The sequence below is a fragment of the Trichoderma ghanense genome, assembly GCF_004382785.1.
Source record: "Trichoderma ghanense strain CCMA-1212 chromosome Unknown scaffold_1, whole genome shotgun sequence".
Lineage (NCBI taxonomy): Eukaryota > Fungi > Ascomycota > Sordariomycetes > Hypocreales > Hypocreaceae > Trichoderma > Trichoderma ghanense.
Genome location: NW_027395664.1, coordinates 1,609,345 through 1,628,373, shown reverse-complemented (window position 1 = coordinate 1,628,373; position 19,029 = coordinate 1,609,345). Strand labels below are relative to the sequence as shown.

The window sequence follows — 19,029 nt, the reverse complement described above, 5'->3', positions numbered from 1 at the left end:
TGAGAGCAATGGTGTAGCGCTGAAATTTCCTTCCTCCATACGTGCGTGACCTTCCAAAGAGGCCAAGGGATAAAAGGTAGAGAGGGGAAGACAGACACCAAGTGGTACCGAGAGATAAAAGGAGATAGAAGGGCATAACGTACCAAACGAAACAAGAGATACAAGGAAATAGAGACCAAAGAAAATACCAAACGAAACAAGAGATATAAGGAAATAGAGACCAAAGGAAATACCAAACGAAACAAGGGATATAAGGAAATAGAGACCAAAGGAAATACCAAACGCAACAAGTGCAAAAGGAAAAATGAAAAAAGAACAATGAGGATGGCGACGCAAAGGCAGCTCTGCTCTGACAGAGGCATTGTGCCGAATCCACGGTAAGAGGTTTCATACAAATTAACAAGTAGTTGATCCCACAGCAAACAACGGGGTGAGTAGAAAGGAAAAACAAAAGGAAAAGGGGGAAAAAAGACACGGATACATAGTAGTTGCATAGCAAATCAGATGCCATCAGACCGCACCTTGGTAGATTCCACACAAGCTTAATCAAGAGATGGCGTCTCAAGGCTGCTGTTGCTGAGATCATTTTCTTCGTCGCAGTCACCGTCAGTTTCGGATCCCGCAACGTGATCCACGTCGTCTTCCGCAGAACCAGGAGACGAGCTCGTGGCGGTGTTGGTGGTAGACTTGGGAGACACCTCAATGTTGTTGAACTCTAAAAACTGTTAGCAAGAGGACGAGACAGGACTGATCATGACCCCATCAACTCACCAATCATGTTGGCCTTCTTTGCCGGCGAACTCTCGGGGGAATCCGGCTCCTCAATGATGGGTTCGGGGATCCAGTACGGCGTCGGCTTGGGCGCCTTTGGCGTTGTGCTTTTATACTCCTTTGCCCAAGTGCCCGGAGTGCGGCGGGGCTGAGCAGATTGAGTACCAAAGGAACAATAGCTGCTCAGATCCGGGAAGCTCCGTTTGCGAGGTTGGTAGTAAGGATTAGAACTGGGCTGAGAGTAGTCACTGAAGGCACCGTGACCGTACGAATAGTCGTCTCGCATAGTATGACATTCTGGGTCATACGAAGGGGAGAATGTGCTCCAAGGCGATGGCTTCCTGAACGAGGACTCGCCGGTTTGTCCTCCTCCGTAGGGCGACGAGTAGTAATTCCAGCCATTGCTGGGGGGCCCTGGAAAGGTTTGGTGTTGCGGACCAGAATATGGGGACTTGGGAGACTTTTGGGATTCCGATTCCCCCTTGCTACCCGTATCTGCCGGGCTGCTGCGAGTGGTATGAAGCGGTGGTGGAACTCCTGTAGCCCCCAATCCAATGCCGCTAGTGCCATAGTTGAAGGTCGAGCGGGCGCCAGGTCGATGTCCCGTGAAGCTTTCTGTGCTGGGGGACGTGGTAGCGTGATATGCCGAGGGACTCGAGTACCAACGATCTCCAGCACTGGACGTAGGGGGAACCCACGCACTGGCGGGGCTGTCCTTGGAAAAGGCTCCTCTGTAGCTTCGTTCCGGGATGGCTTCACCCGATCCGTCCTCTGCGGCAGGAGAAGATGCCACGCCGTGAGGCGTCTGACGTATCGAGTAGAACCCATCCGACGATTTGACTGGCGAGGTTCCGTATATGCCCACACGGCTGGGTATAGTGTCTTCGTCTGGTTTGATGTCTTCTTCCACAATTTGGGCATGCGACGAGGCATTGCTCGATGTTCGGGAGTCGGAGAGACGAATGTCGACTTTCGGTCGGAACTTGACAGACTTGCTTCCGGTGGAATGAGCCGAGCCATCAGTGGAAGTGTGCCCTTCGGTAGAGCCGTCAGAGGCTTCTTGGGGACTACCAAGCTTAGCAGCCTTTGTACCGTGATGGGAGCGTTCATCCTGAGGATGCTGTCTGCCGGGCGTAGTCGAATTGGTCTGCGTATCTCCAATTGGCGGCTTCGTTCCCTGGGTGGGCGAAACCACATCCTCAACGTAAGGGGGCTGATACTTGGGCGTGGTTGGAGTATCAGGAGAGCTGCAGTATTGAGTGCCGGGGCTTGTCAGTGGGCTCCTCTGTGCGCGCCTGTGAGTTGTTCCAGCATGGCGGACCGGGTAATACGGAGAGTCAGGCGAAGAGTTCGAGGGGCTCAGCTGAGGACCGCTCGTGGAGAGCTTCAGCGGCTGTGGGATCTTCTTCTGGTCTCGAGGGTGGACTTGTTCGCTCGTATCGCTGTGTGCCGAAAACAACAAGACGTCTGGTTGATTCTCCTGGTCACTCATCTCCTGAATCGGTCCAAATGCACTGCTGCACTTGTTGCCTTGGGACTGATCGCGCGCGGCGCCGTAATACGATGCACCGTTCTTGTTGGGGCGGTTTCCAGGGTTCTGCGGTTGATCTGTTAGTCCCGCACTGGTATATGCCTTCTCAGGGAAATAATCAGAATACTCACGAAATTGACCATGGAAACGTCAGCAATGGTCTCGGCAGAGCGAACTTCCTCAACGCAAACCGAGCAGTAGTTTGGAAAAGGCCTGTCGCCTTTCGAGATTGGGTGATTGTGATGAAACTCCTTCGACCTAGCAGTTCCGCAGCCATAGCAGAAGTGATGTTCCGGGTCTCCATTTTCGACTTTTCGTTCAAAGCAATCTTCGCAATAGTTCATGGAAGGGTTGCCACCCGGGATGATGGGATGCTTTTTGTGGTAGTCGGTAGAGCGAACACTGCCGCAGCCGGTACACAAATGATGGCGGAATCGACTCTTGTGGCTCTTGTCTGGCTGCGTGGCGGCGGCCTGAGGCGGCTGAGGGAATTGGGTCTTCAGATCGGGAGGCGTAGAGACGTTCGGAGCCTTTGACTCCTTTCGCGTCTCCATGCCCAGCAGCGAATTCAATTTGGTGTTGAGTTCAGTCTGCAGAGTCGACAAGATGCTCTTCAAAGCAATGTCCTCTGGGTGCTGAGAAAGCTTCGTAGCCACTTCATCAATCTGGCTCTGAATTTCTTGGACTTGCTGAGAAGTCAAGCTGGACGGTTGGGGCGATGCGTGAGTCTTGGTAGAGGGCTTCGGAGTCATGGGAAAGGGTACATATTGATGGCCACCAGCAACGGTATCACTGGGTACAGGCGAGTAATATTGAGCCGGGGGATACATGGAAACCGTGGGATAAGCAAACACAGGCTGATAGTACTGCTGGGGCTGCGCTCCTCCGCCAATGCTGGGATGAGGAGGCCTAGCGAAAGCGTCTGGAGCAGCGAAATTAGCACCTTGCTGGGCGTAATTGGGGACTGCGCGAGGGAACGTGGCCGAAGCCGGGAGGGCAAAGGCGGGAGAAGGAGCCCTGAACGAGGCTGGGCTCGAGGACGCCCTCTCGCGAGCCTTGGAGGACTTGGAGTCCCGCTTCGAAGGTCGTCGCATCGGGGGCGGCTCTTGGTTGGGCGGCTTCAGATGATTGTTGGGGGACGAAGCCTGAGCGGCGGCTGTTTGATTGTTGGGCTGTTGCTGATGGCGAGGCTTGAATGGCTTGCGAACCTTGGGCGTCTCGTCGCCGTCGGGAGTGTCTGGTCTGGCGATGTTTGGTCGAGAAAGGAGGGAAGACTCGTCCTCGGCGGCGTCGAACTGGACTCGGATTCCCTGCCGGTGGATCTCATCCTGGGCCACCTCTCGTTCTGCACGTTCAAAGTCACGGCGCGTGGGTATATTGAAGGCAAGAGTGAGGAGATCGACTCCATTGTCGTCCGCAGGGTTCTTGCGTCTATTCTTCTTGCTGCCTCCACCCATTGTGCCGGAATCTGAACAGGCGACGAGCAGAACGAGGTGGGATTGAATAGGGGGATTGTCTTTCAGAGGTGGAAAACCGATAGGGTATTGTTATCCAGGGGACAAAAAGGAGAGAAGAGCGAAACAATTGTGATGAATGGTAGAGAAGGTGGTGGTGGAGGTTGAGGTGATGTGAGAGAAGGAAGTTGGGAGGAGAAGAGGAGAGAGAAGAGGGGCGGAAGGCGGGTGGAAAAGTGAGAAAAAGAGAAAGTGAGAAAAAAGTGAGATGAAAGTGAAGTTCAAACTTACTTGGGATGGAAACGCGTGACTGGGGGAAATTTCAAGTTGTTGGGCTGTGGAAGCGTGTTTGTGTGCCGGCTGGCGAGCCCCTTCCGCTTGTGCCCTCGCAGCTGTCACGACTGTCACCACAAGCCCGGAATTTCATCTGGTGCAAGTTTACAGTATCAAGTCGCGAGAGGACCGTGCAGTTAAAGTTTGGATAGAATAGACGAAGAACAGTTGATGGTCTTCATCTGCTGACTCCAATGTGCCTCGAGGTGATTCAAGAAAAAAAGGGGTAAACAATACGTATGTGTGTAGATAATTCCCCGAGCTCTGGTGGGACTTCTGCCTTGCACGCCAGACATCACAATCAAGAGAAGATGGCACCCCAAAAGCTTAATCTCTTCAGACAACTGAAATTGATATACACTCTACACTAGCTGTTGCCTAGATAATACGGAAGCACCCAAGCCCAAATCTTCTTTTTGTTGGCTTCTGTTAGCCCCCTTAGATATCTCTCCGTAAAGACCCATTTAGTCTTTTCAATCCACGCGAAGCACGCGGGCGCCCCTCTTCTTGGTGGGCTTCTTCTTCTTCTGGCCGCGCTCAAAGGCTGCGGCATTAGCATGGTCACGACCAATGTTGTCCAGGTCCTTGACCTTGTAGATGCGAATGATCCAGTTCTCGCTGGTGAAAGCCTCCTCAATCGTGTTGAGAACAGGCCCTTGGTCTGGGATTCGGACACCACGGACTCTATCAGCGGCCTGTCCAGCAGGGAATAGAGAGGCATAGTTGTAGTACGACATCTTGTACCTATATTTCTCGTTAGCCATTGAGCGACCCTTTGTCTCATCTGAGAGTCCACTTACATCAAGCTGTTCTTCATGGTCTCAGTAGCACCTTCATCGACACGGTACTCTCCCTGAGGGGTAAAGAAGTCTCGCTCCTTGACCTCCTCGGGCCAGATGCCTTCAGCGATGCGGACCATCCACAAGAACTTGTTGATATCGTCGCCAGAGTATCCCAAGAGGCCACCGAACACGACGAGGATGTAGTCCACCTCGTGCTGTCTCATGATGGGGTAGCTGACCTCTTCCCTGGAGCTCATTGCCTTGCCAACGGTGGCAATGTGGGTGTTGTTCCAGGTGTTGTTGTCGACCAGCGTAGGGCGGTCGGCCATTCCACCGATCTGGTAGCCGTAGTCCCACCAGGACATGATCTTGGCGTCCTCCTTGGTATTTTGGCGCAGCCACTGGTAAGCTTCTCGGTAATCGTCAATGATGTGCTGACTTCCATCCGGCATACGGCTGGCAAGGACCACTGACGGCGAGGAGTAGGCGTTTGAAGTGACCCAGGTGCAGTGAGAGACGAACATGAGGAGGTAGACGAGCATCGAGCCGGACACAATCACCTTGGTGAAGTTGCTGTAGATGCCGACAGTGGGCTTGTCGCTCCCGCGGAGACCGCCCTTTGCCTTCTTTGGCGCCTCCTGCTCTTCGTCGGCGGGAACGGGGGTCCTCCACGAGAGGTAGGTGTCGAGAATCTGCGAGGCTGCCATGGCGGCGGCAACACAGACGACGGGCGTGAGCGTGAGCATCAGGCGCACCATGACGCCGGCGAAGTAGCTTCCAAAGAGGGCATACACAACGACGAAGACATGCTCGTCCTTGAGATCCTGGAAGCACAGATAGACACCGGCGGGGAAGAGCCAGATGAGGAAGTTCAAGTCGAAGAAGAAGGACGGCCAGGCGGTGGGCTGATGCTCGGAGACGGAGGCGATGATGGGAATGTGGATCTTAGCATAGCCAGTGTCCCACAGCGAGTAGAAGCGCCCGCTCCATGGAGCAATGTAGCCCAGAGAAGTGAGGGCGACGAGACCCAGCAGACCCAACCCAAAGGTTGCCACGAGGATCGTGACAAGGAAGGTCTGGAACTGGCGCCCGGAAATGGCTGATCGCACATACTGGATGAAACCAATGAGCTGGATGAAGCCGAAGATGCCTTGGGAAAGAATGTTAGTGATACAGTGTTTGATGGTCGCATCACGGACAATGAATGTTCTTACCGAGAGCGGGCATATGCTCGCTGGTCTTGATGGGGAGGAAACCGACAAAAGGAATCTGCATGCTGGCCAATGTTCCCAGAGCGTACCAGGTGGTGTAGCTGACGTAGAGGCGAGTGCTGTAGCGACCCATGCAGATGAGGACCAGCGCATGGACGGGCAGCAGACAGGTAATGAAGGCGTATCCACCCCACGATGCCACCATGTATCCGTAGAAGAGCGCGCAGAGGGCCCCCCAAAGCATGGATCCCAGCTTCAGGGCCTTGATCCACAGGTAAAAGGTGAAGACGAGGAGGAAGATGGCAATGGCCTCGTTATCGTAACTGCCGGCGACGGATCGTGAGATGTAACCGGGCGCAATGCCCATGAAGACGGCAGCCAGGAGACCTGCAGATGGCGACGTCGTCATTTCGTTCGTCAGGAGGTATGTGGCAAACGCAGTCAGGCCTGAGCAGGCCGGCGCAAGCAGGACGCAAATGTTGCGGATGTCGACGGGGACCGTCAGCGTTCTGAGGGCGTGGTAGATGGCGCCGCTGGTGACCATGAGGCCAGGATACAGGGTGCCTCCGGTGACTCGGCCGAGGGGATGCCATGTCCGGTCGTCGAACCAGTCCCAGAACTTGTGGAAGCCATTTGCGACGAGGTACTTTGTTGCGCGGAAGTTGAACCAGGGATCGACTGGATGTTTGTCTGTTAGTCTGTGGCGTCTGGACCAGCCATGGTGGCATGGGTATGGTGTATGTCACTAACACTCGTGGATGATGCTTTCAAATCCTGGTGGAAGGGCAGTTAGCAAGCTTGTCTAGAGTCTGGGGACGATGCCGGCTGCCATTGGGCACAGCAATTGGCTGGCTCTGCAGCATCGCATCGCCAAGCAGTCTGGCAGCTGGGCTGGAGCAACAGCTTACGTATAACCGAGAAGAGACGGCTGGAGATGGCCGCGGCGGCAATGAAGCACAGGATGACGACCCGGAGCAGCGTCCGCGTGCTTTCGGCGGTGTAGCCTACGGCGGGCCCTTGGGGGGATTTTGCCGCCATTGTGGCTACTGGTGTCGACGGTGAATCTCCTGGGGAGTTGGATGGAGATTCTTCGATCTGACCCTCGCAAGCCGCGCGCAGTTGGTTCTGGTGAGGACAGCTTGGAGCTTAAGGCGCTACGTATGTCAAGAAACCTGTGGGGCAATGCCGGGGGCCGGTGTTTTCCCGGGGCGGCAGTTTCGACATGGTTATCGCACACGATTGATTGTCTTGGAGCTTCATGCGCCAATTGGAAAAGTGGAAACGGGTATCAGTGAGAGTTGAAGCTGTTGGAAGCTGTCTGAAGCCTGTCTGAGGATATAATTGAGTTCTCGGGGGAAGAGTGGCCTTGCTCTCTTGTGCTTTTGCTCCTCTCCATGAGCTGAAGGGGGGAAAACAAAAAGGTAAGGTGATCTCCGTTGGTGCGATTGAGATATCGTGCCACCTCGTTGATGTCTCTCAGTCGAATAGCCTCTATAATACCATCTGCTCCCTATGCAGTTGCAGAGCTTCTCTCATATCCACCAAGCAATCGTCATTTTTTAAGCTCCTCTGGTTCTCACAGTCTTGCCGATATTTGTGTAGCTTTTCTTTTTTGATTTTGAAACGTCTAATTGCGCATATTTTTACATGGTACAGCTCACCAAAAACAAAAAAGACCCCAGGAAACCTCTATGCAGCGGCGCCACGTGTAATTTCAGATATACACTGCCTTTGCAGTCTGTGGTGTCTCATTACGCCTCTCTAGGCTTTTTTTGCGTCTCCAAGACGACCAGATTTTGTTCGCCCGAGTCCCTCCCTCACTCGCTCTTTCAGCATGCATCTCTGCTTTGCTCATCGCCCCTCCATCGGCCCACGCTTTTGTTCGGTCAAGGGTTCTCCTTGGAGATCTTTAGTAGGTATTTCTCGAGGTCAAACTCCGGGCTATTGACGTCCGTAGCGGCTGTTCCAGAGTTAGCTTTGCTGGTCGATATCCTGACATGCGCATCCCCTATCTCCCTCCCCCCCCTACATCCCGTGGGCCTGCTCCAACAACCCCGCGGGAGACAAAGGAGGCAGAGACAAGGGCCATGCCACCCCCTCGCAAATATGCGTACCGTCGTTGTCTGCTGCGGCCGGGGCCTTCTTCTTCGCGTACTCGGCCTTGGCCTGCTCTATCAGCTTCTGCTTCTGCTCGTACTCGTGCTGCGCGTGCTGAGCTCGCTGTGTCGCAGTGATTTTGCGCTGGTGGGAGAAGCCGTAGAAGACGCCAAAGGCGAGGGCGGACCACCGGAGGACCTGGAAATCACATCTCTATCAGCCTTGCGTCGCCAAGGGAGGGCCAATTGCACGCGGGCGTCGCAGGGTCGAGGCCGATGCGGGACGGCTGCGGTTGGGCACTGCGAGGGTGAAGACGGCAAATGCAGATGCAAGAACGTACGTTGACTCCCGTTGACGACATTGTGAAAATCGCACGTCGCGCGGCTGCTGCAGGCAGAAATCGGGGAGAGCGGGCGGATCTGGGGGGTCGACAATGGCCGTCGAGGAACCCTGGCGAAGAGGTCGAGGGAATTGTTGCGTCGGCTGGGACTGGGATGAAGATTTGAAAATGTCCTCGGGAAAAGTCGCACCTCAGTTTTTCCAGGCCCGGACGGCCGCTGCTGGCCCGGCTCCAGGCCTTTGGCTCCAGCACTGGCTTAGGCCTACCAGGCGCTGCAGTCACGTGCTTCCAGCGCCTTGCTGCGCTTCACGTTAGTTGGGTTGGTTGGGTGAGGTGGCCGATAAGCTCTGGAATGGCAATCGCCTCTAGCTTGCCGATACAGACAAGAGAGGCCAGGGCCTACGGTGAAGCGGCAAGGCTTCGTTTCTCAGATATTCTTACCGACGATGGAAAAGGAGTGACCCGACTAGATCGCAATCCCCTGCCCTGACCACTCTTTTGATTTTTTTTTCCTTTACTCAATCTTTTCCCTTCCCTTCATTCCTCTGCCGACTGCCTCAACGCCTGATTCGAACCCCGCCCCTCTGAATCGCGGTCTCGCTGCGAAACCCTCCCGTGGCGCCGTGGCTTGACCTCCCTCCTTGATCCGGCGCACCTTGGCCTCAACCACCTGTTCTGGCGAGTCCCGCAATGGGACTTGGGCGAAATCACGATGCAGCAACGTCGAGAAGAGATTCTTGCCAAAAAGGCGAAGCTCGCAGAGCTTAAGCGCCAGAGGGAGCTCCGGGCTTCCAACCAGACGCCGTACAACCGCACTGGCATGAGCTCTCCCAGCGAGGTTTGTCCTTGTTCAGCCTGTTTGCCCAATGTTGGCTTTCGCGTCCACTGACAGCCTGCCCGCCTGCCACAGCTCGTATCACCGACACCCCGAGGAGACAGTCGCCGCGAGATTGAAACCCTGATTGACAGCTTGGTCGGTAGTAGCAGGCCCAGCTCGATCGGGACCGGACCCCCTGGATCGCCCGCGCCTCGTGGAAGCAGGCCGAATAGTGTGCTGAGCGGCGGCGAAATCAGCAATGTGACGTCCGAATGGACGGCGTCCCTGACCGGACAAGGTGGACAAGCTACGCCGGGCCCTACCCCTGTGGCGTTGAATCTTACCACGGTGCCTCTGACGACCGTGTACGAGTGCCCGCCGAGTCCTGTCAAGGAGGTCTTTTCCTACAGCAAAGGTGTACAGACGACGGATGAATGGGCCACTCCGACCAGGACAAGGGCTCAATCGGTTGCGTCTGATGCAGACGATTTCGTGACATCGACGCCGAACAAACGGCTAAGCAGAAAGGAGCGTGACCGGGAGGAGGAGCTGCGCCAGAAGATTCGAGAGGAGGTGGAGGAAGAGCTGCGGGCGACCAAGGAGCGCATGGCCGAGGGTGCTGCGGCAGCCCAGCCCTTTTCCACACACAACTTTCCGATCAGAGAGCTTACTGCCGAAGAACTGGAGGCCGTCACTCACTCGGACGAATTTGTCGATTTCCTGGAGCAGTCGACAAAAGTGATTGAGAGGGCCCTGGACCAGGAGACATACGATATTCTTACCGACTACGCCCTGCATGGCCAGGATCCCGAAGACAAGGACGAAGAAAGCGGCAACACGGGAGGAAAGGGGTCGCATCGAGTCAAGGAAGTGACACAATTCTTCGATGATCGTTGGTCTAAAAAGCGAATGATCAGTGGGATCGACTTTTCTCCCAAATTCAACGAGCTCGTGCTCGCGTCCTACACCAAGAATCCGACGGCACCCCATGAACCGGATGGCCTCGTCCAGGTCTGGAACATCCATATGCACAACCGGCCGGAGTATGTATTCACTGCCCAGTCCGATATCCTTACGGCAAAGTTCTCGCCCTACCACCCAAATCTCATCGTTGGCGGCTCGTACAGCGGCCAGGTCTTGCTATGGGATACTCGAGCCAAGTCTGCGCCGGTACAAAAGACACCGTTGACGGGCTACGGCCACGCACACCCAATCTACTGCGTGGACATTGTGGGTACGCAAAACGCCAACAACATCATTTCATGTTCCACGGATGGCGTTGTCTGCGGCTGGAGCATGGACGTGTTTGCGCAGCCGCAAGAGCTGCTCGAGCTGAAGAATCCCAGCCAGGCAAAGGTGGCGGTCGAAGATGTCAGCCCTACATGTCTATCATTTCCTCAAACGGATCCCACCTTCTTCCTCGTCGGAAGCGAGGAGGGAACGATATTCCCCTGCCACCGATATGACCGCGCCGGCGCCAAGGCGGGTGTCGACAAGAAGATCAGCTACAAGGGGCATGCGGCCCCTGTCATGTCGGTGGACTTCCACCCCGCCAGGGGTCCCGTGGACCTCGGCGACTTGGCCATCTCGTCGTCGCTGGACTGGAGCGTCAAGCTCTGGAAGATCCGTGCTCCCGCGGCCACGTCGACGCTTGGTGCTGGGGATGGCGCTGTTTCACCGCTGATTGATTTTGTCCGCGAGGACGTTGTCTACGACGCCAGGTGGTCACCCGTGAAGCCTAGCGTCTTTGCCCTCGTGGATGGAGCTGGATGGCTGGAGTTTTGGGACATTGCGATAGACACGGAGGAGCCAGTATCGAGGATATCACCGAGCAGCCGGCAAGACGGCCGGACGATGCTCTCCAAGAGCTTGAACAAGCTGGCTTGGGAGCCCAACGACGGCAAACGGGTTGCTACCGGAGGCATCGACGGCTCCCTTACCGTCTTTGAAGTGGCGAGTGGCCTGGGCGGCAAGGAAGGGCTGAAGAATGAGGAATGGGCCAATGTGAAGAAGCTGGTCAACAGGGTTGAGGCCGTGGGCATGAATGGGGCGATGATGGTTTAGCATTTCTTCCTTTGCTTTTCCCTTTTTCTTGTTTACTGGCACGCATGGCACCTTTTAATGTTCCTTTTCTTGGTATCCTTACATGTGCAATGACTGATGACGACGGTGAGCTTCTATGTATACCCCTAGACCAGAGTGAGGCAGAAGAGACTATGAGAGCAACGAGATTGTTTGAGGTGTACATTTTCCCTTGATATTGCTATTTTACGCTCCTTGCTGCCATTACAGTTTCGTAGTCAGTATTTGACAGGGGTCGAGGTGGTGAGAGTGAAGCTGCCAGCTACCCGCTTTGTTAGTGTCACGTGAGCTTCCATAGCCGGGATATTTCAACCCGAGGCAAAGCTTTTTGCGACTTTTCTGACCTCTTCTTCACTCGCATAACTTGAACTGCGTCTTCGGAATGGCTATTCATAAGTCGATTCAAGATGTGATGACGTTGATAGAAGTAAGTTCCATCATGACTGCATTCCTCGTTTGCTCCTAAAATCGCACCATGATGTATTCATTTCGATGAATTCTGCAATGCTCAAGGTCATCTTGGTCTCAAGCCAATTTGACCGAATGTGGACAATTTCACCCCTGATCTATGATTTCACAGCTCTCTACTTGCTTGTTGATTGAAACTCGATACGTGCTCTTCTAACGTACATAATCAGATGCATGTAAAATGAAACAACTGCGCGTCTAGGTGTTGCTGGGCACGGTGGGAGGGTATCGCGCCCCAGCCACCTCGAATGACTCGACAATGGTGTCGATCTTCTTCACCTCCTCCTCCGTCAGCTTGATCAGCTGCGAGTTCTCCTTGACTCGCTCTGCGGTGGTCGCGCCGGGGATGGGGATGATGGTTGGTCGCCCGGGCCTTTTGCCCTGGCTGTGCACCCAGGCGATGGCGAGCTGGGCCGGGGTGCAGCCCTTTTCCTTGGCGAGGGCCTCGACGTGGTTGACCAGCCGCAGGTTGTGTTCAAAGGCTTCTTTCTGGAAGCGCGGGAACGTGGCGATGAAGCCGAAGACTTTGACATCTGAGACGTCCTTGAATCTGCCAGTGAGCATCTGCGGGTTGTCAAGTCAGCTAGTTGTGTATGCGGCGAGTGGTCTGCAGCAGAGGCTGAACTCACTCCTCGTCCAATGGGAGAGTATGCGGTGATGGGGATGTTGTGTTCGGCACATGCCGCTGCAACGCCGTTGGTCAGGATATCCGGAGAGAACATGCTCAGCTCGACCTCGACGGTGCCGATCTTGGCAAGCTTGGCCGCTTCATGGATGGTCTGAGCATTGACCTCGGAAAGGGCGATGGCACCAAGCTTGCCCGTGTCGATGTACTCCTTCTGGATGACTCCAAAGGTCACCTCCAGGGGGGTGTTGGGGTCTCTTCTCGTGCAGCTGAAGAGGTCCAGCTTCTTGGTGCCCCCGAGCTGGTTGATGATGTTGTCGAGTGAGCGTCGAATGCCCTCTGGAGACCCGTCGAGCTTGTGCGTCTCGAGGTCGGCTCCGCCCTTGATGATGAGCGTGACCTTGTCGGCGTCTTCTGGGTACTTGGTGAAGTAGTGCCTGAGCAGCGTCATGGAGTTCCATTCGGGCGTGCCGTAGAACTCGCCGCCGTTCCAGAGGGTCATGCCGTTTTCGACTGCTGTCTTGAGAGCGTCGATGGCCTGGTCCAGAGGAGTAGGCTCTGGTCGCCAAGTGAAGCCTGGAGAAATGTCGGTAAAGAACAGTTGTCCGTCTTGCATTGTGATCAAACTCACCCATGAGGCCGTAGCCAATGGGACCGACTTCTCTGCCAATAACCGTAGGCATGTTGGTTCTTTGTTTGTCTTGTATATGGATCGAATACTTTCGATGGAAGCACAAGCGAAGCTGTCAGGAGTAGACGAAGTGTCTTTGAAGCTCTAATCAATGTCTATCCAAATTTTCTCAGAAAAAAAAAAAAAAAAAACTCATTTTCCCTGAGCATCCCAGCTCCTCTATATACTATTTTGCCATCACCATCCAGCCCCGCCGCTTGTCCAGCAAATTCGCGACGATGATGCAAACGACAACAGATTTCCCCTTTGGGCAATCGGATATAACGACGCGGTTTCGACTCACTTATTCCGACGGTGCAAATCCGATCTCAACAGCTAACCCATCATTTAGCGTCCCCGATCTTCCGAATCTCCAGAACTTGCTTCACAGCGAATGAGCGAAGAATACAGTCCTTATCCCGTCGCGGGGAAAGATTCGATTGTTCGGGCGGCTAAACTCTAATTGTTTGAAATACGCTCCTTTGCGTTTTTTACGTATACGACGATGACGGGGTTAGTTTTTATCTCCTGACGGCGATTGATGTCGCGAGAAGCTGGGACGTGAGACGGTCTCGCTCTTCGCCATCCGGAGATGCTCTGCGTATGAGAGAGCTCTTGATGGAGCCCGCGTTAGAATTTGATTTGACTCGATTCCTCGCGTGGCTGTGCTTTACTCCGGACATGTCTGTGTACACGGCGATATCAACCCCGTCAGGCCACGAGCTTGATGCTATTCACACAAACGGACTTTTGTAATTTCCACGCGAGAAACACCGAACTGTGCAGAATTATCGAATCAACCATCAAAGAGGATGAGCATCACACATTCATCCCCTTCTCAAACCAGTCCTGAGCGCAAACCCCGAAAACGACACGTCAATCCCCTCCTCCCTCGCATGCTCCTCGCCCGCCTCCTCCGTCGGCTTCGCCCCGTAGATGCCAACCTGCATCTCCCTCGCCAGACCCTGCGCATCGTCCTCGTTAAACGCCCAAGTGACCTGCCTCAGCGCGCGCCTCGTCCTGCCCCCGTTCTCTAGCACATACACCCACGCATCTGTCCCGTCCCGCTCCACCAGAATCGTCGCCTTTGCGTCCCCCTCCTTCGTCTGCTGCTCCGTGGTGACGATGGGACTCAAGCTCCAGTCAGACAGGACATCCGTCGCAACGACCCCCAGCGCGGGCGCCCCGTCATTGAATTCGATGCCAGCCTTGATGAAGCGCGTGCGGTTGGGGCTGTGCCTGTCGGGAAAGGCGACGACGAGGCCGCCCTGGTCGTAGAGCGTCTTCCAGGGGGCCGTGACGGTGACCTGGACGCTCTGGAAGTGGGCGGCGGGGATGACGGTGTAGAGGTAGGGCGCCGTGAAGTTGTGCTTGGAGAGGGAGGGGCGCCAGATGTCGGTGTCGGGGGGCACGTGGATGGTGATGGGGTGGGCGAGGGGGGAGACGGGCTTGATGTTGGGGTTGTTGAGCCAGTGCCATTGGAGGGAGGAGGAAGAGGCTGAGGTGGTGAGGAGGAGGCAGATGGCGGTTGCGAAGAGCATCTTTGTTGCTTGAGGATGAAGAGGTGAGTGTGACTGGTGAGCTGAGTGCCGCCTTGAGACGGATTGCTGTCGACCTCGTGAGAGACAGAGCCTGAGTTGACCTGATCATTTGCTTGCTTCACCTCCTCCGTTCGTCTGGATCTGCATATATGACGTCCCTTATATACCCTGGCTACACAGTCGCACTCTCACATACACGCTCATTCACCGATACATGGCAGTAGTCCTATGTTAGGTTGCATCACCCACACCATCTGCTTCTACGCGTGAAAAGGCCCAGCATCTCATTCAGCTCTAACCCCCCCTTCTTTCGCCAAGACGCGGGACCCCGACGACGACTTTAGCGATCCCCTGTTTGTGCGGGGGAACTGGTCCAGACTGGCCGACTGGCATACGAAGTCAAGCATAAGAAGTCAAATCAACCTTGCCTCGTAAGCTTATTGCCCGGTTTCCGTTCTCACGGGGAATGTCGCCTTCAGACCCCCTTTGTCCTTCCCTGTTATGTGTGCTGTGGCGCGTTACGGCTACGAGTGCGTTACATGTTGCATTTACTCTGTCGCGTATTATCAACAAATCCGGTTCAGCGGGATTTATATAGTATGGTGACATCTTGAGAGGTGAAAAAAAAAAGAGGTGACACTGCATCGAGCTTCGTGTTTCGTCCAACGAGCGTCGACCTCGTCGTGGGGATTCTGTTTTGACAAAAGAGTAATGGAGGGAAAGACATACTTGACAGCAACAGGTTGAGATATCAATATTAGTCATTCATCATCATCTATTCTATTTCTAGAGAAAGCGTGTATTCTAGCTGCTGCGTAATGCTTCAACTCTGATCCTTGCCCTCAACCCGTCGACGCAGTACCCCAGCTGCTTCGGCCCATCCGTCAGCTCAACCTCTCTCTTCACCCACCGCCCAGCCTGATCGTCGGCTTCAACCCCCGCTGCCGCCTGTCCGTCTCCGTCCGCTTCCACCATCTCTTCATCATCATCGCTCTCGTCGTCGTCGCCGCCGTCCTTTTCGTCGTACCCGGCCACGGGATCCCACTCGCCCGTCTCCCAGATGAGTCGTAGCCTGAGGGGCTTCAAGCCGTACATCTTGCCCACGATGCCCTTGACGGCATAAATGTCAAACGACTTGGGGATCCTGACGGTCCTCGTCTTCTTCGACCCTTCTGGCGCTGCCTCGTAATGGAACTCGGTGGTGACGAGACGAGCTTCGAGGAAATTGGGATTAATCTCCTCGCGACGAATGACGTCTGGCTCGCCGTACGCTGCGCACAGCTCCTTGTACCGCGGGTGCAGCGCCTTGATGGAGTCCTCTGCTGCTTCGGGCACGGTGGCGAGCTGCTTCGCGATGCGCGAGAGGTAGAACATCTCGGCGTTGGTGCGGTCCGTGGCGGTGATGTGCGTGAAGTTGAGCGTCTTGAGCTGCGCGATGCGGGCAACGGTGAACATGAAGGATTCGTCCGAGGACTGCGCGTTGGAGTCGGCGTCTATGGAGTAGTAGATGGGGTTGTGCGTGATGCGGAGCCCAGTCATGCCGGGGAACACGGCTGGCAGCTTGTCGACAAAGTCCCAGCTGTCAATCTTGTTGTACGAAAGATCGACATATTGCACGGAGGGGGGGAAGATGACAGCGGGGAAGTCGGAGGAGGAGGAGGCGGTTATTGCTGATATGTTGTTTCCCTTGAGTTGGAGATGGCGGAGAGCGTTGAGAGATGTCAGGTAGGCAATGTCTGAAAGGCTTGTGAAGTCGTTGTACTCCAGATTGATAGATGTCAGAGTCGATGGTAAGCTTATTTCACCTGTAGGCGGTAGAGTCGACAGCTGGTTCGATCCCACGAGGAGGGTGTTCAAAGAAGGGCATTTGCTGGCTATGAGACACAGCTCCTGCCAGCTCAGCAGCGTCTCTCCCAGCTGCAGCTCCGTCAGGCCCCCGAAGACGGACTCTGCGCCTTGTAGAGCCTGATCGGTGAGGACATCTTGAAACCTATTTCCGCTGCAGCAAGAGAAAAAGAGAGAAAAAGAGCCATGTGTCAGCAAACGAAGGTGGCAGACCGAACCAACGGGACAAGAACTTACTTGATGGCAAGCTTTTGCAAATCCTCCAAATCGCGACAAATCTCCACCACGGGCCCCAACCTCTCAAACAGATTCCGGCTCAAATCCAGCTCGACAATCTTGGGCGCCGTCTCCTTGATCGTCTTGGGCTCGCCATTGTCCTCATTCACATCCCCATCGTCCCGCGCCGCGGCGACCCTCAGCCCGTCGAGCACGACAATCTTCGTCTCCCGCAGCCGGGACTGCCGCCGCCAGATCTTGTCGAAGCCCATCTCCTGCGCGACCTTGCCCGAGATGACAATCTCCGTCTTGGACTTGCCCTGCGTCTGCCCGGGCGCGTCGGCCACGTAGCGCTCGTGCAGGGCCGAGAGGAAGCTCTGCGGAGGGTCTGCCGGGCGGGTTGGGCGGACGAAGGAGGCTGCCGTGGGGGATTTTGATATGCCTGCATTTTTGTGACGTTTCTGTTAGCTGCCTGCTGTGATTTGGACATGGAGACTGTCTCCCAGTGTGAAGTGAAGAGAGATCATTGAGATGCTCAATTTACATGTAAAGTAGCGAGTGCCCTTGTGAGAGCCATCGTGTTTCCCTCGTGAGGCATCATCCCACTCGACGCCTAACCAGGTGCCTGTCGTGCCCGCGACCCCGCCGATGAAGCGGACGGTGCAAGCCGCGCCATCGTAAGAGATTCGCTGGCCGATGTGATGAGTCTGGCTCATCTTCTATGCTTATGAAATATGCTGGAGTGAGGGTTAAAGAGGCGTCATGAGAGGGCAGACATGTTTTGGGCTTGAGACGGTGATGAGAGGTGAGATATAGGGGGGGGGGGGTGAAAAGTGTAGGTAAAAGTAGACGGCTCAGTCAGGCAGCAGAATTTGGCCACGTCCCGACGCAGGCAGCGATTATCGCTTGAGAGCATCCGCATCATAGGCAGCAATTATAATCACAATATTCTGCACATCATTTCCTTGAAATCGTCAATGAGAAAATAAATTCAATTTGGATATTTCTTTTTTTTTTTTTTTTTTAGCTTTTTGAGGCTATACGTGACAAGTGAAATACATGTACTTTCGCTGATAAGGAGCCCATCGTGGGACCCTCTAAATCAAATCATCAAATGGCACAATATCATACATTTACAGCTTGCCCTTGATATCTCCCACAACATCTCCCAAAACCTTGACCAAAGCCCGGCCATTGCTCAAGCACACCTTTCCATTCTCAACGGCAACAACAAACCGAATCTCCTCAAAGTCGCCCTTCCTCTCGCCCGTCCTCCAGACCTTGATGATGAGCTTGTCGCCGGGCATCACGGGACTGGCAAACCGGGCCTGGTACTCCTTGATGTGGGTAGGATCGCTCGCAGCCACGGCCTTGAGGATGCAGTGAGCAGTCGCGTTCCACGAATACAGGCCGTGCATGATGGCGCCGGGGAAGCCCATCTTGACGCCGGGCTCGGGCGTCGCGTGCAGCGGGTTGTAGTCGCCATTCAGGCGGTACAGATGAGCCGCCTCCTTGGAGATCTGGTGCTCCAGCACCCAGTCGGGGTTCTTGTCCTTGGGCGGAGGGAAGTTCTCGGTCGCCGGACCCTTGGGCCCGCCCCAGTTGCCCTGCGCGACGAAAAAGGAGCTGGCCAGGAGGCGCGTGTAGACCTCGTTGGTGTCGGCGTCGACGAGCTCGAGCTGGCTGTCGACGACGGAGCCCGGGCGGCCCTTGTCGTAGACGCCGAGGACCTTTTGGCGGAGCTCGAACTTGCGGCCGGCCGAGGTGACGGGCAGGGGCTTGAGGAACTCGATCTTGCGCTGGCCGTCGACGACGCGGCGGGAGTCGAAGTCGGGGACGCCGGGGATCTTGGTCTTCTTCTGGGCGGCGTAGAAGTCGATGACTTCTTGTGAGTCGCCCTTGAATGCTGGTTTTCGCTCATCTGTTAGAGGTTGCGCGAAGAACTATACTTGGGGGGATGCTCGCGATGGAGGACTTACGCAGGACGGTAGGGTAGGTAGGGAAGACGGCAAAGTTGGGGTGGAGTTCCTACGAGATCAGCCTGTCAATTGCGTCCTAACGAAGGATGTCGCGCTCTTGCTGGCATCAGTGACTTACATAGAGATAGTGCAGCTCGTCGGCAGTCACGCCGATGGAGTTTGCAAAGAGCAGCACATCGCGCTTCAGCCAAGCAACGGGCTGGGGAGGGTACTCGAAGCCGACACCGGGACCAGACATTGTGCAGATATATCAACGTAACAAGAAAG

General features: G+C 55.1%; 8 protein-coding genes across 8 annotated transcripts; 1 reads left to right on the top strand and 7 right to left on the bottom strand.

Annotated features, from left to right (window-relative positions):
- Positions 1–542: 542 nt before the first annotated feature.
- On the bottom strand, positions 543–3,759 carry CCMA1212_001912 (uncharacterized protein; the record flags this gene model as incomplete). The annotated part of the gene is made up of 3 exons (XM_073699320.1): positions 543–715; positions 772–2,368; positions 2,434–3,759. 3 exons carry the CDS (start codon positions 3,757–3,759, stop codon positions 543–545), a joined length of 3,096 nt encoding a protein of 1,031 aa, XP_073562387.1.
- Positions 3,760–4,562: 803 nt separating this feature from the next.
- On the bottom strand, positions 4,563–7,220 carry CCMA1212_001911 (Dolichyl-diphosphooligosaccharide-protein glycosyltransferase subunit stt3; the record flags this gene model as incomplete). The annotated part of the gene is made up of 4 exons (XM_073699319.1): positions 4,563–4,833; positions 4,890–6,021; positions 6,086–6,760; positions 6,991–7,220. Coding segments are annotated over 4 exons (2,307 nt in total), but the record flags the coding sequence as incomplete, so codon positions are not given.
- Positions 7,221–7,968: 748 nt separating this feature from the next.
- On the bottom strand, positions 7,969–8,540 carry CCMA1212_001910 (ATP synthase subunit e; the record flags this gene model as incomplete). Its single annotated transcript, XM_073699318.1, has 3 exons — positions 7,969–8,042; positions 8,197–8,377; positions 8,520–8,540. The coding sequence occupies 3 exons, from the start codon at positions 8,538–8,540 to the stop codon at positions 7,969–7,971; spliced, it is 276 nt and encodes a 91-aa protein (XP_073562385.1).
- Positions 8,541–9,231: 691 nt separating this feature from the next.
- Positions 9,232–11,400, top strand: CCMA1212_001909 (Cytoplasmic dynein 1 intermediate chain 2; the record flags this gene model as incomplete). Its single annotated transcript, XM_073699317.1, has 2 exons — positions 9,232–9,357; positions 9,412–11,400. The coding sequence occupies 2 exons, from the start codon at positions 9,232–9,234 to the stop codon at positions 11,398–11,400; spliced, it is 2,115 nt and encodes a 704-aa protein (XP_073561909.1).
- A 684-nt stretch (positions 11,401–12,084) lies between these two features.
- CCMA1212_001908 (Pyridoxal reductase) lies at positions 12,085–13,194 on the bottom strand (the record flags this gene model as incomplete). The annotated part of the gene is made up of 3 exons (XM_073699316.1): positions 12,085–12,450; positions 12,516–13,087; positions 13,143–13,194. 3 exons carry the CDS (start codon positions 13,192–13,194, stop codon positions 12,085–12,087), a joined length of 990 nt encoding a protein of 329 aa, XP_073561908.1.
- Positions 13,195–14,008: 814 nt separating this feature from the next.
- On the bottom strand, positions 14,009–14,722 carry CCMA1212_001907 (Uncharacterized protein; the record flags this gene model as incomplete). Its single annotated transcript, XM_073699315.1, has 1 exon — positions 14,009–14,722. The coding sequence occupies one exon, from the start codon at positions 14,720–14,722 to the stop codon at positions 14,009–14,011; it is 714 nt and encodes a 237-aa protein (XP_073561901.1).
- Positions 14,723–15,526: 804 nt separating this feature from the next.
- Positions 15,527–17,499, bottom strand: CCMA1212_001906 (Tubulin-specific chaperone E; the record flags this gene model as incomplete). Its single annotated transcript, XM_073699314.1, has 3 exons — positions 15,527–16,721; positions 16,805–17,225; positions 17,328–17,499. The coding sequence occupies 3 exons, from the start codon at positions 17,497–17,499 to the stop codon at positions 15,527–15,529; spliced, it is 1,788 nt and encodes a 595-aa protein (XP_073561900.1).
- Positions 17,500–17,916: 417 nt separating this feature from the next.
- On the bottom strand, positions 17,917–19,000 carry CCMA1212_001905 (Peroxisomal multifunctional enzyme type 2; the record flags this gene model as incomplete). The annotated part of the gene is made up of 3 exons (XM_073699313.1): positions 17,917–18,689; positions 18,763–18,811; positions 18,881–19,000. The coding sequence occupies 3 exons, from the start codon at positions 18,998–19,000 to the stop codon at positions 17,917–17,919; spliced, it is 942 nt and encodes a 313-aa protein (XP_073561903.1).
- Positions 19,001–19,029: the final 29 nt, after the last annotated feature.